The sequence below is a fragment of the Haemorhous mexicanus genome, chromosome 18 (assembly GCF_027477595.1).
Source record: "Haemorhous mexicanus isolate bHaeMex1 chromosome 18, bHaeMex1.pri, whole genome shotgun sequence".
NCBI lineage: Eukaryota > Metazoa > Chordata > Aves > Passeriformes > Fringillidae > Haemorhous > Haemorhous mexicanus.
The window spans coordinates 7848743-7864992 of record NC_082358.1 but is presented as its reverse complement, the minus strand read 5'-3'; the positions used below and the strand labels follow the sequence as shown (position 1 = coordinate 7864992).

At 54.6% G+C, this 16250-nt stretch overlaps 1 protein-coding gene across 2 annotated transcripts in view; it reads right to left on the bottom strand.

Annotated features, from left to right (window-relative positions):
• Positions 1-910: 910 nt before the first annotated feature.
• Positions 911-16250, bottom strand: part of CDH22 (cadherin 22) — a 77590-nt gene continuing 62250 nt past the window's right edge. For both annotated transcript variants that reach the window (XM_059862744.1, XM_059862746.1), the window contains 4 exons: positions 12788-12909; positions 12405-12522; positions 5272-5523; positions 911-3888 (listed from right to left, as the gene is read on the bottom strand). In XM_059862744.1, coding sequence (XP_059718727.1) covers positions 3350-3888; positions 5272-5523; positions 12405-12522; positions 12788-12909 — 1031 coding nt within the window. In that variant the 3' untranslated portion in view covers positions 911-3349. The remainder of the gene's footprint in view (positions 3889-5271; positions 5524-12404; positions 12523-12787; positions 12910-16250) is intronic.

Sequence of the window (16250 nt, the reverse complement as noted above, 5' to 3'; positions counted from 1 at the left end):
AGGGGAGCAGGATGGAGTGGAGGCAAGGGGATGGTGAAGGATAAGGAAACACTCAAAGACCTGGGGGAACAATAATCCTGTTTTGGAGCCAGGACTGTAAGATGCTGTTTAAATGGCTGTTCCTTTATGGAGCAGTTTAAAGTCTGCCTGTTCTATCTGCTGACCTACACTGTGGCCACCACTGAGCTCGGCCATGTCCCCTCTCTGTGCCTGCTCCATCCCTCCATGGTGTGCTACTGTCACCCTGGTGGGTGCTGGAGCATTTGCAGCCACCTCAGTGAGGCTCCCCAGGCCCAGGGAGGGTCACGTTTCTTTGCCATGAGCACCTTGATCTTTCCCCAGCCCCTGGCCATCAAGGAAACCACCAGCAATTGATTTAGCTGGGTCAGGCCAGAATGTCATTTATTTGCATTGTTTCAGTATTAAAACTGAGTTTGAAGGAGGGTTTTTTAGCTGCTGCCAGTAACTGAACACTGCTGTAACACACAGCATCACCAGAATGAGGTCAGGTACCAAAGCTGTTGGCAATGCTCAGCTGCACTGAATCCATCAAGAACTGCAGAATCATACAATGGTTTGGGCTGCTCAAAGCACAACCCAACTTTCTCCTGAAAGGGATGGAGAAAACCAAGGGCATTTTTTTTCATGTTCATTTTCTTTTTTTTTTTTCCCAAGTTCAGAGAGAAAAAATGACCCTTCTCCTGAAGAAGTTTTTTCTGATGAGCATTTCAATGAAAAATGGGAAGAAGCCAGAGATGCAGCATCCTGCCAGTGGGAACTTGCTGCAGGGGTTGGCTGTGCCACGGCCCATCAGCCACCCAGCCCCTCGTGGAAGGCACCAAAGGGACCACAATGACAGGGCAATAGAAGGAAAAGAAAAAAGACCAAAAAAAGCTCATAAGACTCAGGCTAGACGACAAGGAAATAATTTATTTCCAGGTCCCACAAAGACCTTGAAAAAAAAAAACAAGGGTGAGGAAATCAACCTTCTAATTTCATCTGGGTAGAGAAACAAAACCGAAGTGACTCCATCGGACACGGTGGCAGCTGCCAGCTCCTCCTGCGGGGGCGGGCAGGGGGCGCGGGCACCGCGCTGCTCCTCCCGTATTTACAGGGGGACAGAAAGGAAAACGCGAGCGTGAGTGCATGCGGAGCACGGGCTGCTCGGGGACGGCAGAACCCGCCGGGAGGGAGGGGTGCTAAACACCTACCCTGTCAGACCCCATCTCCTAGGACAGAGCCCTGCTATTGCACAACACTTGGCTAGAGGAGGGGCCAGTGCCGGAGGGGCTCAGCTCTGCAGCCCAGAGGGAAAACACGAACACATTCCTGAGGAAAGAGAGGGATTTCTCCGTTCTCCTGCTTGGAGGTGCGGGGTGCCACGTGCTCGAGATGGTGTGGCCAGAGCTGGCACTCGAGGGCCCTGCTGCCTCCCCAGCATCATCACAGTGAACCAGCAGCACGCTGGGCACAGGTGCCAGCCGCAGCACCATCGCCTCCTCGGAGGGACCAGAGGGGCCTGAGGGGCTCTCCTGGTGCCAGCATGAGCCCAGCTGGGCTCTGCACAGGGGCCGTGGTGGCACTGGGCAGGAGCAGCTGAGGGCAGGCACAGGTCCTGTCCCTCTCTGCTGCCGGGTCTCGTGCTGCAGCCAAAGGAGCAACGCCAGCAGCCGGGAAGCAACACACAGTAAAAAAATGGACACGCAAAGACATCTACAGTTAAACCTTCTCCAAAGAGAGAAAACAGTGGCTGTAGTTAAACTAAAAGGACAAACCCAATGACAAGCCCAGGATGTGTCAGGCCTTAGGAGACTGTATCAGTTACCTATCAATGATATAATTGATTTTTTCCCAACAGATAAGGAGCTGCACCAGCCAGGATGGCCTGAGGTGCTGTGCAAGGACATCACTCTACAGGCTGTTCAGTTTTCCCTGTGGTAACTGGCAAGCTGGGAAGGCACTGGGCACCCAGCGCTTTCCTCCAGCATCATCTGCAGCCTAAGGAGCACTGGCATATCCCACTGGCACCTTCCTCACCTGCCTCCCAAACCCAGGAATTACATGCAAAAGCAATCCTGCTGGGAGCTCATGCTGGTTTGCAGCAGGATACTGTGCTGGTCTGGGGACACCCTGGGTGTCCTGAGGTGTCACAGATGTGCTGCCCAACCTGCAGCCAGCTCGGCCCCAGAGCTGTGCCAGCAGGTTCTGGCCTCACACACATCTCCTGGGATGGCTGTTCTGTTGCTAATGGTGATGCTCTGCTGTCAGCTGGGTGCAAGCAGGAATTATTCTTCCCAGCCAGGGGCTGGCGTTCTCCTGCACCCTGCAGCAAGGTCCTCCATGGAATGCAGCTCTCCCCCAGCCACTGTGGGCCAGGGAGCACTGACGTCCTGCCTGCTGCCCTGTGCAGCTCACATCAATTGGTGACAGCCAGTGCCTGGCTGGGAGCCCTGCAAACCCCAGGTCCTGTGTGAGGGGCTGGCAGAGCCCACCTGGGGGTGGTAATTTGATGGCACTGCCCAGCACCACAGCTGCTCTGTGGCCCAGGACACAACACTGTGCCTCGGTGACAGGTGGGACATCCCTGTCTGCCTCTGGGGCTGTGGGGCACACCAGGACTTCACAGACAACGTCTGCTGTGCAGGGAGTGTTGGGGATCCCCTTCACATCACCAGCACCTCTGTGATCACCAGACAGGGGTGAAGTGATTGGCAGCACGGAAGGGAAACCTGTGAGCAGCCGTTCTGCAGGATGTGATCCCAGCGTGGCATCCTCCCTCCGACACCATGCCCGCAGCCGGGGGCTGCTGAGAGCCCCACAGGGAGCAGCGAGAAGGAAGACTTCAAAAAGCAAGTAAACTTAGGAGGGGAAAATCTGAACAGAAGTTAAAAGCTTGTTTCCCTCAGCAAGGAAAGCTCTTAAAGAAATCAAAGCTCTTTAAATGCTCTGACTCAAGTGACAAAAACAATTTAGACAACAAAAGGCTCCCGGTTTGCTCTTCCTCTCCTGGATGGGGATCACCGAACAGATCTATTTAAATGATAATTTGTGGGGGAGAAACCCTCTCCAAACCCTCTTGAATTAGATTTTCTCCTTCTTAAGTCAATGGTAGTGCTTTAATGGAGACTGGCTTTGAGGAGATGAGGACACCCCGGTGGCTCCTCTGGGCTCCCCACGCGGGTGCGGAGCCCACCCGAGCCGAAGGCAGCTGCACAGGAGCAGTCCCCCGGTGCAGCCTCTCGCCGGCAGCTGTGCAGTCTGGCCCAGGAGCACACGATGCCCGTGTGGCACCTCTCGGGCAGCAGCCCCAGTCCAGGAGGTGGCCGGAGCCCAGGGGCTGCAGGGGCAGCTAGGACTCCTCGCAGTCCTCGTCACCCCTGCGCCCCGCGTAGAGCGCTGCCAGCTGCCGGAATCGGGGCCCCCAGCCCCCCAGGTAGGAGAAGTCCTGCTCCGAGCCGCTGGACCAGGTGTTGATGGAGCTCAGGGAGGGCACTGGCGAGTCTGAGCCCTCGAAGGCATAGGTCTGGAACGAGTCATAGGGTGGCACAGAGAGGTCCTCATCCGCCTGCTCCACCTTCCTGCAGATATAGTCTCTGAACACAGAGAAGTCCAGGTCTGGGCTCTGCACCCACTGGGGGAGGGCGTGGAGCTCCGAGGCTGGGTTTCTGCCTGGGCCCCCCTCTCCTGGCCCCCCACCTCCATCACCAGCTTTGATCTCACTGAAGTCGTAGAGGCTGCGCAGGGCTGACATGTCATAGGCCTCTGTGTCCTGCTCACCACCTCCTTCGTCGTTGTATTTGATGACATTGTCCCTCATGTCCTCATCGTCCTCAGAGGTCAGGTGGCTTTTGTGGTGTCGCTTCAGCGTGAGGATGAGAAGGACCAGCACTGGGAAAGGAGGAGACAGTCAGAGGGGTGCAGAGCCTCGGGGACACTGTGCTCCTGCAGGGATGATCCCTGCTCGGTGGCAGGGGTGGAGGCACAGCACCCCTGGCACAGGGAGCCCTGCTGGGATGCCAGAGGGTTCCCACCAGCCAGGCTCATCAAGCAGCAGCCCTGCTGTGTACTGGCTTGGAGACAGGTTTGCCCAGGCTCCAGGGCAGAGCAGGAGCTTCCCTTGCCATGCAGCGGGACCACCGAGACAGGAGGGAGTGATGGATAAACACACAGCTGGACAGACAAACGGATGGGCTCTGCAGAAAGTGAGCAGGAAAAGGGGGTGCATGATTCACAGCAGCAGCTAAATGCTGCTGGGTGAATGTGGAGCAGATGGCACAGAGCCTGAGCAGCGAGCCACAGCTGTGTCCTGGATCATCATCCATTCAGCCCATCACCTTTAAAGCACCAATGTGCACTTTATTTGTCTGGGCAATTAGGCAGAAATTTGTTTGCACTGCGTTGGAAAATGAAACCAGTGTAAAGTGCACCCTGTGGGAAAGGGTTTTCTGAACGGAGATGCAGCAGGAGACAGGGAGTGGAGCCATGCCAAGGAGAGGAAACCTCACCAAACAATATGCTGCTTCCCACAGGTGTCTGGGCAAGCCTTGGAGCCAGCCAGGAGCCAGCTCTGGGGCCAGAGAGGGCTTTCAGCTGCTGCACCCATCAACTGTCCTGTGCCAGACCTGAGGGCACTGCAACACCCCTCATTCAGAGCCCCTTCCCACAAGCACACACTCCCCACGCCCAGCAAAGTTTGTGCCAGTGTGCTAGTGGCAGGCAGCAGCACTCCCAGGGTACAGCTCCTAACCTAGGTAGCACTCTGGTTTGACCACAGCCCAGCTCTGCATCCTGCCCACACAGTCACACACTCTCTAACACTGACCTTTTCAGGTAAGAGCACACCTGTGTGCCCCACACCCAGCACCCCTGCCCACGCGCTGGGATCACACAGCCCCATCTGCTGTGAGATGCCTGCTGTGGGCACAGCATGGCAGCTGGCAAGCAGCTCTTGGCTCCTGCCTGTCTAGGCAAGGAGCGAGCCAGCAGCTCTCCAGGCTCTGCTGGGCAGCATCACACCTGCCTGGCATGGGGAACTCTGCTCTGGCTGCCTTGTGGAGCCCAGCAGCATGGATTGTGGCCAACATGGGAGCTTCCCCACTGGTCCCCCCAGAAGGGCTGAGCTTCATGCCCCCCATCCTGCATCTACCAGGGAGGAGACAGATGCAGAGAAGCTCTGTGCCCACAGCTCTGTGCCCACGTTCACGTGATGCTGATGGAGTGAGTGGAGCAGGGACAGGCCAGGGAGGGCTCGGGGGACAGGCAGGCACTCACCAACCAGGATGAGGACACAGACCAGCAGCGCGATGAGGGCGCCGGGGCTCAGCGTGGCTGACACCACGTAGGCGGTGCTGTTGCAGGACTGGATGGCCCCGGTGCTGTCACAGCCACACACACGGATGGTCAGGGTCCCTGTGCTGCTCAGGGCTGGGGGGCCGCTGTCCACCACCAGGATGGGGAGCAGGTACACATCCTGCTCCTGGCGGTTGAAGCCCATTCTCTGTGTGTGCACCGCTGCCGTGTTGTCTGCAGGGAACAAACGAAAGCTCAGCAAAGTCACCCCCACATCACAGCCTGCAGCACCTGCCAGGGGCTCCTCCATGCTCTGGGTGAACAGCAGCTATTCCTACACTACCTCCAGCAGCTGTCCTGAGAGAGCCTGGGGCCTCCTCCTCTTCCATCACACAGACCCAGCTCATGGCTCCCTGGCACTGCAGACCCCCTCTAGCCTGAGTGCCTGAACATGGCCAGCTCCACTCCAGCACATTCCCCTTTGCCAGCAGCACCTCAGGGCCAGCCTGGCATCTCCTTTGTCACCATGCCTGGGAGCGAGCCTGGCACAGCAGCAGCAGTTCATGAGTGCTGACAAACAATACAGGTGGCACAGAGAGAGGGGAAAAACTTCCAAAAGACCCTCTGAGAGTGGCACAGAGTCAGGATAAAAATCAAGCGCTGACATGTACACAAGAACAGGCAGGGTCTGCAGGTGGCACTGAGACTGCAAGAGCAGACACTGCTTCTTCCAAAGCCAAAAGCCATGAGTGAATGGTCCTGCCTCAGCCAGAGGGCCAGATACCCCTGTAATCCTCTGTAACTCCTGAAGGAGTAGGCAGAGCTTCTTCCAAGCCTCCCAGCCAAGTCAGGCATCCTCCTTCCCATCTGCTTACACCCTGCTGCTTCAGGGGCTCAGCTGGCACAACACAACTCGTTAAGATCCCATTAACACAGCCACTTCAGGGACCCTCCAGGGCCCTGGTGCCAGTGATGAACCCAAGGAGCAGCTGCTGCCCACCAGGAGCAGGGAGGGAGGGCAGGGACAGGGACTGACACTGGGACTGACTCCCTGCTCAGGGGTGCTGCAGGCTGCCAGCCAGCAGCAGCATGGGCAGGATGGGGCTGAACAGCAGGTGACAATTGGAGCCAGGTGTCACAAGCCACTGCTGACTGTCTGCAGCCTTTATCTAATAAACCATGGATTGGCCACTCACAGCAAGGTGCTGCTGTCTACAGACTCTGCTCATCAGACCTGATTTATGCCAGACCATCCCCTTTCTCTATGAATCAGCCCTTCCATTGGAAAAGACACCTACAGTAACTCTGGTCCTTGGGCTGCTGCCATCACGGAAATTGCAGTATGGATTGGGGGCTGCACGAGAGCACACAGGGCATGGTGGGGACAGGAGGTGAGCCAGGATGGAAAATCTGCTGGTCAGCCAGGAAGCAGATCCCAAAGGCTCTGTGTGGCATCCAGGGCACTGCAGAGCACAGATTCCTGTCCTGTGGGACACCTGCCACTGTGGCTGAGACTCCTGGAGCAGCATGTGGCAGCAGCACCATGGCAACTGGGCAGAGGTGTCAGGAGGAACAGGGGAGCACTGGCCCCTGGGGGCAAGGAGGCTGAACCAAGTGTGGTGGTAGCAACATCTCAGAGCTGCCTGGGGCCTGCCAAAGATGAGCTTCAAAAAAAAATTATTGTTATGCTAATCGTTTGCACAAAGGTAATGAGATCTCATTTGGTGCTGGTCCCCCCTCCTTGCTGCAGTGTAGCAGGGGTATATAAATAACGTTAATGGCACTATCTCAGCAAGAGACCAGGACTAACTCCTAGCTAGTCCAGCTAAAAGTAAGCCTCAGTCGCCTGGATGGAGTGGGGATAAAACCACAGGACAAAAAGGACAGACCAAAATGCTGTAAAGAGGGCAAGGCTCTGGCCACAGCCCAGGAAGGTCACCTTTGCTGTCACTGTCACACCAGCCAGGTCACCAGCCTGGGGTTGGGGTCAGATCCTGGCTCAGAGGATCCCTGAGCACACAGCCCTGCACCTCCACTGCAGCTCAGCCCAGCTCTCACACGGGGCTGATGGAACACAGGGCTTGGGAACTCCCCCAGCTGCTCTTCAGCACTGTGTAAACGCAGGGGTAGCACCAAACCTCTCTGGAAATGCAGCAGGAGGCTGGCAGCTCCCTTCTGTTTACAGCCAGCTCCAGCTCCTGTGAGAGACCTGTGACAAGGCATGCTGTATTTTTAGAAACAGTCTCTAGAAACCAAGGGGAACTGCACATGCAAGTGGCAGAGGGGCAGGCAGCAACCTCAGCTCAGCCCAGACAGTTTAGGCAGCCTGGCACCACTGAAAAAGAAATATTGCCACCCACCAAGTCAAAATAAAGAAGGTGGTACTTAAATTTAACAGTAGTGTGACAGACAGGTCTGCTCAGAGAAACCTCGCCTCAGGAAGGGGCTGAGGGTTTGCCCTGTGACCCAAAACTTGATGCAAGGGAGCAACAAAAATCACAACTACAAATGCTACTTTAAACATCATGAAACTATATTTTATCTCCTGAACACGGTGGCAGGTGCCCTTCATCCCAGGAGGGAGATGCACAGAGATTTCAAATGTACAGCAATGAAACTGCTCACCAAGGCTTGACAACCAGAGCCCAGCCTGGCAGGGACCACCTGCCCCTGGCACTGAAATGGCTCCACCACCTGCCCACCACCCCCTGCTCCCCACCACCATGAACTCTTCTCTGTTGGGTGTTCTCACCCCTGTCACTCACAAACTTCTGTGTTCCCCTCTGAGATACTCCAAAAAAGTGCTCTGCCATACGATTGTAGTCCTTTTGAGCACAGACCTGGGAAAATTTTGCCCAGATCTTGGAATGTGTATCCTGGAAAATGTATCCAAAGCAACCTCCTACAAAACAATTGTCATTTCTCTTGGTGCAGTTGTTTCTTTATATGTGGCTGACCCACAGCAGCTGCTTTGGGATGAGTCTTGGTGCAGATTTGTTTGCATTGGCACAGCCCAGGCAGCCCTGGCCCCGCAGCCCTTGTGTCTCTTCCTCTGCAGCAGTTTCCTGCCAAATCCATTTCTGGGGTGATGAGCTGAGGAGCAGTGCTTCTCAGGAGCAGCACTGCAATGTGAGCAGACGTTAATCCACAGCTCTCCTGAACAGACGACTCTGGGTCTCCACACTTGGTTTCCTGCCCAGTCCCCACAAAGCTGCACCTTCTGCTGTGGCTGTGCTGAGTGTCCTCTGATGCCCCAACCCAAACCTTTTACTATCACTGCTTTCCTGCTGCACAAATTGACATTTTCTTTGTAGGTTTCCACTGCCACCCTCCCTCTGATCACGCAGTGACATTATCCTGTGTTACATCACATCACCTTGTGTGACAGGGCAGGAGATGGCCCCTCTGTCCACCTGAGGAGCAGGACACTGGACAGGGCAGGGACTGACATAAGCTGAACACACAGGGACTCATCAATGCTGCCCTAAGAGGAAAGTTTGGAAAGGCAATATACTCTGGTGGTAGCTTAATGTCACTAGGAATAATAAAATAATTAAGTCTCCCAGACTCCCTCTCCAAAGAGGCTCTTGGCAGCCTTGAAGATAGAACGAATAAATCCTTCTCATAACTCAATCTCAAACAGCGCTAGCAGAGCAGGAGGGATTTTGATGTCCCTTCCCTCTCCCACACTTACAGGGCCCTGTGAGCACCTGTGTTCCCCTTCTCCAGCAGCTGCCCTGCTGCACCAGAGCCTGGGAACAGCAGCTCTGGGGAGGAGCACCCGGCTGGGCCTGCGGGCACACTGCTGCCAGAGTGCCCCGAGGGAGCAGACGTCCTCCAGCCCCAGGTGGTGCAGCTGGTAGAAGAAACATCCTGTTTTTCCCTTCTGCCTCTTCCTTCTCTCGAGTTCTCTGGGTAGCAGGCCACTGCAGCGCTGCTGCTCCTTCTCTGTTTGCTCAGCCCCGAGGAGGTTTGATGCTCTTTTACACACACACACCCCAACCCTGCCCCAGCCAAACGAGCATCTGCACCGCTTGTGCTGAGAGGGGCATCCCTGCAGGGCTGCAGGAGGCTTCCTCTACCCTCAGGCAATCCTCAAATCCTAACATTTTGCTTTTGATTGTTAGGATTTTCAGATCTTCTATCACCCATTACATGCTCTTAATGAGACCTGCAGAGAGTTCAGACATCTGCTTGCCGAGCCCTTGAGCCCTGGAGTCAGTAGCTCCATGTGTCACTCCATATTACCTAGCACTGCTTCCAGGTTGCTGGGCTTGGATGCTTTCTACCATCCCTTCCAACACAATTAGCATTTCTTGGAGAACGTGATTTCAGGCTTTAATTGCCTTTGATCCTGCTGTAATCAATTTTCTCAGGCCAGAAAGGCCCAGCAAAAGGTGAGTTAGGAAAGAGAGGATGGTGAATGCCTTTGGAATGGCACCAGTTGCATCTTAACATGGTCAGCTTCTCTAATTCCATCTCTTCCTTTAGTCACTCCATATGATGGCCATCTTCTTCCTGGATGCTCGCTGTTGTTACCACAGGTGACATTTATTTCTTGTCTGATGAATCAGGAAGTGTGTGAGAGCTCCCTCAGAGCAGAAGCAGGGAAAGAGAGGCACCAACAGGCAATGGTGCTGTTTCCAAAAGCCCAACTTGCCAGTGATTACCTGTAACTCAGCTATGTGTCTGCAGAGACACCCTTGGTTTTTGCACCTCCAGCCCAGAGCACCTGAGCCAGCACAGCTCTGTGTGCCCCACCCAGGATGCCCGGAGGGAGCCCCGGCAGTGCAGGTCCCCACCCTGCCGGTCCCCACCCTGCTGAGAACAAGTCACTCCCCGAGGTGGCTTTCTGATGCCACAAAGGAGCCGAGTGAAGTAGGTGAAAAGCAAAAGAGAGGATTTAAGCAAGAGCTTAGAGAATCCATCTGTGCTGACATCCATCAGTGTCACTCCTTGGCTGCAAAAGCAATATTTATAAATCACGTTTCAAAACTGGCTACAAATTTGTACAAAGAAACAGATGGGCTGGTGGTAGCAGTTTGTCACCACCGATATTTGCACGGGGGAGTAGAGACAAGTGCATGGTGGAGAGGGGTGAATGCAGGAGAGGGAAGCAATGGGGGAACACAAGGGAGGATGCAGCAAGGTCACCCAGAGAGCAGGGGCAAAGGTGAGTGTACCCAGGGCAGCTGATGGACTGGAGAAGGGGCAGAAATCAAAGGGAGGGAGATGGCACCAAGGCACCCTGTTAGAAATGAGAGGTGCCTCCATCTGCCACGGGCAGCCACCTCCTCTGGCTGTGGAAGACAGCACTGCTCAGCAACTGGGAGGGTCTCCAAACCCTCTGGGAATAACCCTGCAGCAACAACATTGGTTTTCCCAAGAGCAGGAGGCGGGAGGTGATGCCAGCTTTTACTCATTTTATGCAGTGTTACACCACACATAAAGCTCCAGGGATCATTTAGCACAAAGAGCTACCCTGTGCCACGAGAGCCTCATCCCACTCAAGAGAGCAGCAGCTCTGGAAGAGATGGCAGCACACGTGTCCTGCATCTCCTGCAAGGCCAGCTCTTGGCCACTGCTGGTGGAACCCCACACAGAGCCAGGGAGCCAATCAGCCCCTGCCAAGCCCCATACACCCCCAGCCACGTGCCCTGCCAGATGAGCAAAACAGCAGTGGTGGCTCTGGGTTGGCAGCCTGGCCACGGCAGACACACCCTGGCCCAGAGCTCGGAGCCTCACGAGGGGCTGGGCAGGGATGGACACCCGAGTGTAGATCAGTCTGTTCAAGGACATTTTCATAAGGTTTTCCAAAGAAAGTGAGGGAAGTTAATCGCTGGGTGTGGGGCAAAATCTGGCTGAGGATTAAAGCCTGTTTACATGATAAGAAGTAAAGGTCTTTTGAACAGCTGCCCTTGAGCGGAGGGGGAGGGACTCAGGTCAGGGACAGCTGTGCTACTCAGGACACAAAGCAATATCCAGCTGTGCTACCATCACATCTGAAGCTTTTCCATTTTGACTATCCCTAATAATGCTGAACCAAACTGAGCAAGCAGGATCTTACGTCAGCAGAAGGCTCCTGTGATAAGCTCAGAACAAACTAAACCAGGCTTTTGACAGATAAAACTGCAAAAGCAGAGAAAAATAATGATTTTAAAAGAAAACCCATCCAAAACCAAAGAAGAATTTCAATGGGATCTGCTGGCCCCTGTGACAAGCACATGCACGTGGGGTGGAGAAGGTCCCAGTATCTGCAGGGGACCCTGCTGTACCTACTCCTACAATCAGCACCTAAATTCCCCCTTAAACACCAACCAAAAATGGGAAGCATCCTGATAACTGCTTTTCTGGATTGTTACTGTCCACACAAATGCAGCCTGCAAAGTCCAACAGCTGCCAGCAGAACCTGCATGGCACCCCATCACTCACAGCAGCATCGATGAGTTACTGAGCTCAGGGATGCAGAGAGTCCCAGAGCTGCCCAGAGGAACAGACAGGCTCTGTCCCAAAGGAGAGGATGAGCCCCAGGAAACAGAGGAACTGCACCGTGGAGCCACCACCTGACAGGGAATCAGGCTTTGTAGGCTGTGTCCCAGAGAACCCACTGTGTCTGTGGGCTGGCTACAGCATGGCCCCAGTGCCTCCCAGGGCTCTGGAGCTGTTCCCATTTGTGAGGGGCACAGGGTAGTCACTCACATGGCAGCCCCAAGATGACCCATGCTCCAGGATTTACCTTGGAGAGGAATAAATCATAACGCTCAAAATGGGAGCATGTTCTTCTATAAATCCACATCATCTCCTTGCCTGCAGGCAGGTTGGAGATTTCCCATCAAGAAAGGGACTGAGAGCCCTGAAAATACCAAAGGCTTAACCAGACAGCATGAGAGGAGCTTTGTAGCTGCTTGCAGCGAGGAATAAAGCTGGCAGAGCCTCCTTGAGGAAATCCAAGCTGTTAGCTGATCAGCTCCACCATTTCAGGTTGACAAGAAGCTCTGCAACATGCCCAAAGCACCCAGAGCTGGCACAGAGAGACCATAACCCACCTCCCTGTCCATGGCCAGAGGTGCTGCTCAGCCTGAAGGATGCTGGGCCAAGGGTACAGCAGGACTCACCCTGGATATCCAGCAAAGAGAAATGGTGGTTGTTGGTGGCTTCAGGTGCCAAGGTGAAGTAGAAACGGTGGCCGCTCTGAGGCTCGTCCCGGTCCACAACGCTGATTGTCTGGATCAGCTGTGGGGGGAAGGCAGAGGTGAGAACCAAAGCTGCTCCCACAGCCTCTCCCAGGGTCCCACGTGCAGGGTCCAGCCAGCAGCATCGCCGGCTGCAGCCAGAGAGGGACGAGCCTTCAGCCCTGCAGTGGGACCAGCAGAGTGACTCCCACTGGGACAGGGGCTGCACAGGAAGGCTCTCGGGCAGAAGGGGACAGATGGACAAGCTGGCACTAGTCCAGAGTGCTGCCTGCAGCCCAAGACCAGGGCTGGGCGACTCTCACTACCTGGCCTGGCTTGGCATCCTCACACACAGCAGCTTCATAGGGGGTGGCAAGCTCAGGTGGATTGTCATTGACGTCCAGGATTCGGATACGGAGAGAGGCCCTCGACACCTGGGAGTGGTTATCTGAAAAAGAAAGAGAAGCAGAGCTTCAGGACAAAGGGACAGCTGTGGCTATCAGAGAGCAAACCTCCTCATCCCCATCTGTCCAGAGGCCATCGTGGCTGCTGCCAGCACTGCACCTCTGCCTGCCTGTGCACAGACTGTCTGCAGGACAGCAGCACCTGTAGAGCATGCTTCAGCCTCACTGCACCCTTCAAAAGAAGCCCAGCCACTGGGCTGTGTGCCAAGGAGTCCTGAAACACCATCTGATCTGCCCCTGGAAAACTGGAGCAGCCCAAAGCTAGTCCCAGCCATAAGGGTCAGGATCTGTGCTGCAGCAAAACAGCACGAAGATGGGGCAGAAAACTTGGAAGTGAGATCCCCCTCTGACCTGGATCCTGATCTGTAGGTGCTTGAGACTGGCAGCAACATCTGAGACCTGAGCAAATGGAGCTGGGATGTGAAACAGCTGCATCAGCTAAGGGCACAGGTTGGTGGTGAGATCTGTCCATCCACCTCCACTGTGCCCAGGTGACCCAGGGTAAAATGTGCCCCACTGAGGCACGGGACTCTTGCCCAGGGACTCATGCTGACACTGGGTTTTTGTTAAACTTAAACACAACATCATCCACCAGCTGGCATGAGGGGGGCACGCAGTAAGACTGAGCCCTCTCCCCCTGGCACTCACCAGCCCAGCCTCTCACAGGCAGTGGTCCTGGGGACCCCCCTCCCTTGGGGCTCACTCTGCACGTGGGATGGGGCAGCATTTACACCTCCACTCACTGCACATCACTGAGCTGCACACACACACACACACACTGCCAAGGGACACCGAGCCCGTGGCACAGGATTATAAATCACTCTGGAGGGCCTGATGTTTGCTGAAGCACCTCATATATCTCCAGAAATGAGAACTCCCTCTTACTCCATCTCCTTTGTTTTACCCAGAGGCTGCACCTGTGACAGAACTAATGCTTCTCTCCACGCTCAGGCAGGAGTTCTGCTGCCTGTTTGTCTATAACATTAATACTGGCCCCAACTGATCAGGTGGGGGAGGACCCAGGGGAGAGGAGATTTAGCATTGCTCCATAATTAGCCAGGAATGTAAGCCCCCTCCCCAGAGCTGCCTTCACCCGGTTCTCACGTTATCACTCCCTCTCACCCAGACCAGCTGCTCTGGTGATTAGATAGTTGTTTTTGGGGGAGGGAGGCTGAAGTCGTGACTAAAAGCCTAGAACTATGTGTTATTTTAACAGGCATATTGGTGCACTGAAATTGCTTGCAGGAAGAGAGAAAGGGGGAGGCAGCGGGGTGAGAAGGGAGCCCAGGGAGGCGGCGGGGTGTGTGCTTGATGCCCACAAATGAGCAGGAAGAAAAAGGGTTCAGTTCCTGCAAGAAGGAGGATGACAGCGTTTCATCACCCCCTCCTCAACCCACAAGGAAGATGGATAACCATCCCTGCTGCTCAGCTCTGGAGCAGGCTGAGATTGCTGAGAGAAAGATGAGAAAAGGCAGGAGGAGACGAGAGGAGAGGCTGAAAGGAGGAAGAATCCAGGACCCCAGCTCTTCCCCTTCCTAACTGTAACCCAGAGGAGGAGCTGCTCCCTTAGTGCCACACAGGGTGGGCTCCAGCTGCGAGCAGGAGCCCATCCCACTGCTGCCAGGAGCTGCTGGGATGGTGCGTGCCAGCTCTGGCCATCCAGGTGATTCTGGGCAAAGCAGCTTCTCTTCGAGTCCACCTCCCCCAGGCCCTGAGGAGGGATGTGAGCAGCGTGTTCAGAGCCAGGCAGAAGCACAGGGCCGTGCTCAGCTCCAGCTGCAGCTGCTGGCAGCGAGGTCACATCCCTGCCTTGGCACAGAGCTGGGGACCTGCACCCACCCCTCCCCAGCCAGGGCTCACATCCTGCTTCCCAGCCCAGCTCTGAGACAGTGACCTTTCCAAAGGCACCCAGTCATACGAAAACTCTCCTTCTGCCCTTCCAAAACTGCTGAAGCCTGAGGCTTGTGCTCACTCCTGGCTCAGTGACGGGGTCAAAATTTGACATGTTCAGGAACATCAAGGTTAGAAAGGCAACTGCAACTGCTGCACTCTTGTCTACCTTTCCAGTGAGGCACACATCACCTTCTTTTTATTTTGGCTGTACAATGTATATTTGAAGGTTTCTCAATGCTTTATCAACTGCCCTCATCCTTTGAGTCAGTACCTGGATTTACGGGTGGAAAAAATGAAAAATGGTTGGATGTATTTGAAAGAAGTTATCTTCAAAACATCTGAAATATGTTTTTTCTGACAGTGGCATAAACTGATATTATGATGGTCAGAAGTGTTATTGAGATTGTTGGAGCTCATCTGTGATGAGAGGCACAAAGCCTTCAACTAACACAGGATTCACATCTGCGAGGTCAGAAACTCTAGCAGTGCTGTGTGCACACACCCAAAATGCCCCAGCACAGGGGCAAAGGCTCAGCAGGCAGGTCCCAGGGCCAGAAAGAGAAGCAGAGAGGGGGGATGAGGCAGTGGTGTGGGTGCTGCAGGCACCTGCCCTCACAGGGCTCACCTGGCCCGTGGCACAGGCGAGGGCAGCACGTGCTGGCTGAGGGCACCCGGAAGGGAAAATAACCATCTTCCACTGCAGCCTCTCTCCTCGGTATTCCAGCTCAGCTGACTGACATGCAAATTAGTTTAATTATTTCTTCTTCTAAAATAAATTATATTTTGCAGTGGCTGCAATATGTTGTGTCAGGCAAAATTACATTCAATATTTTTAAACTAATTGATGTCAGCCTTGAGAAAACCTGATTGACAGCAGAGAGAAAACTAGGCTGCTACCTAAACGCTTCCCTAAATTAAAATTAAACATGCCGTTTTTCTGCATTTCCTTCAGGAGTTGGAATGCTATTAATCTGAAAAGACTGAGGAAAGAGACATGGAAAATACACAGAACAAGGGGGAGATGCTGGAAGCACAGCCGTGCAGTATGGGAGCTCCAGGCTGGTGACTGGCAGCTGCCTTTGCCAACATGGGAGGAATTATTTCAGAGCCACTGGAGCTGCTGTGCGTGGGGGACAGAGCTCTGCCCAGTGCTTCCACTCTGCTGCATCTGTGCCTGCCTCAACACAGCCACCAGCGTGGCCCAGGGCTCAGCCAGACACCCTGCCCAGGTGCCATGCAGCAGAACAGGCAGCACTGGGACAGGGCTGGCAGGGATGGGACAGGCAGTGCCAGGATTCTGGAGCATGAGATGGTCACAGTCCTGCTGCACAGCAACCCTCAGGCCAAGAGTTAAGTGCTTCAGGGGAATCTTCATGCACATCCCAGAGTACTTCCTTATTTAATTAATCATGTAAGTAAGTAATCTCAACAG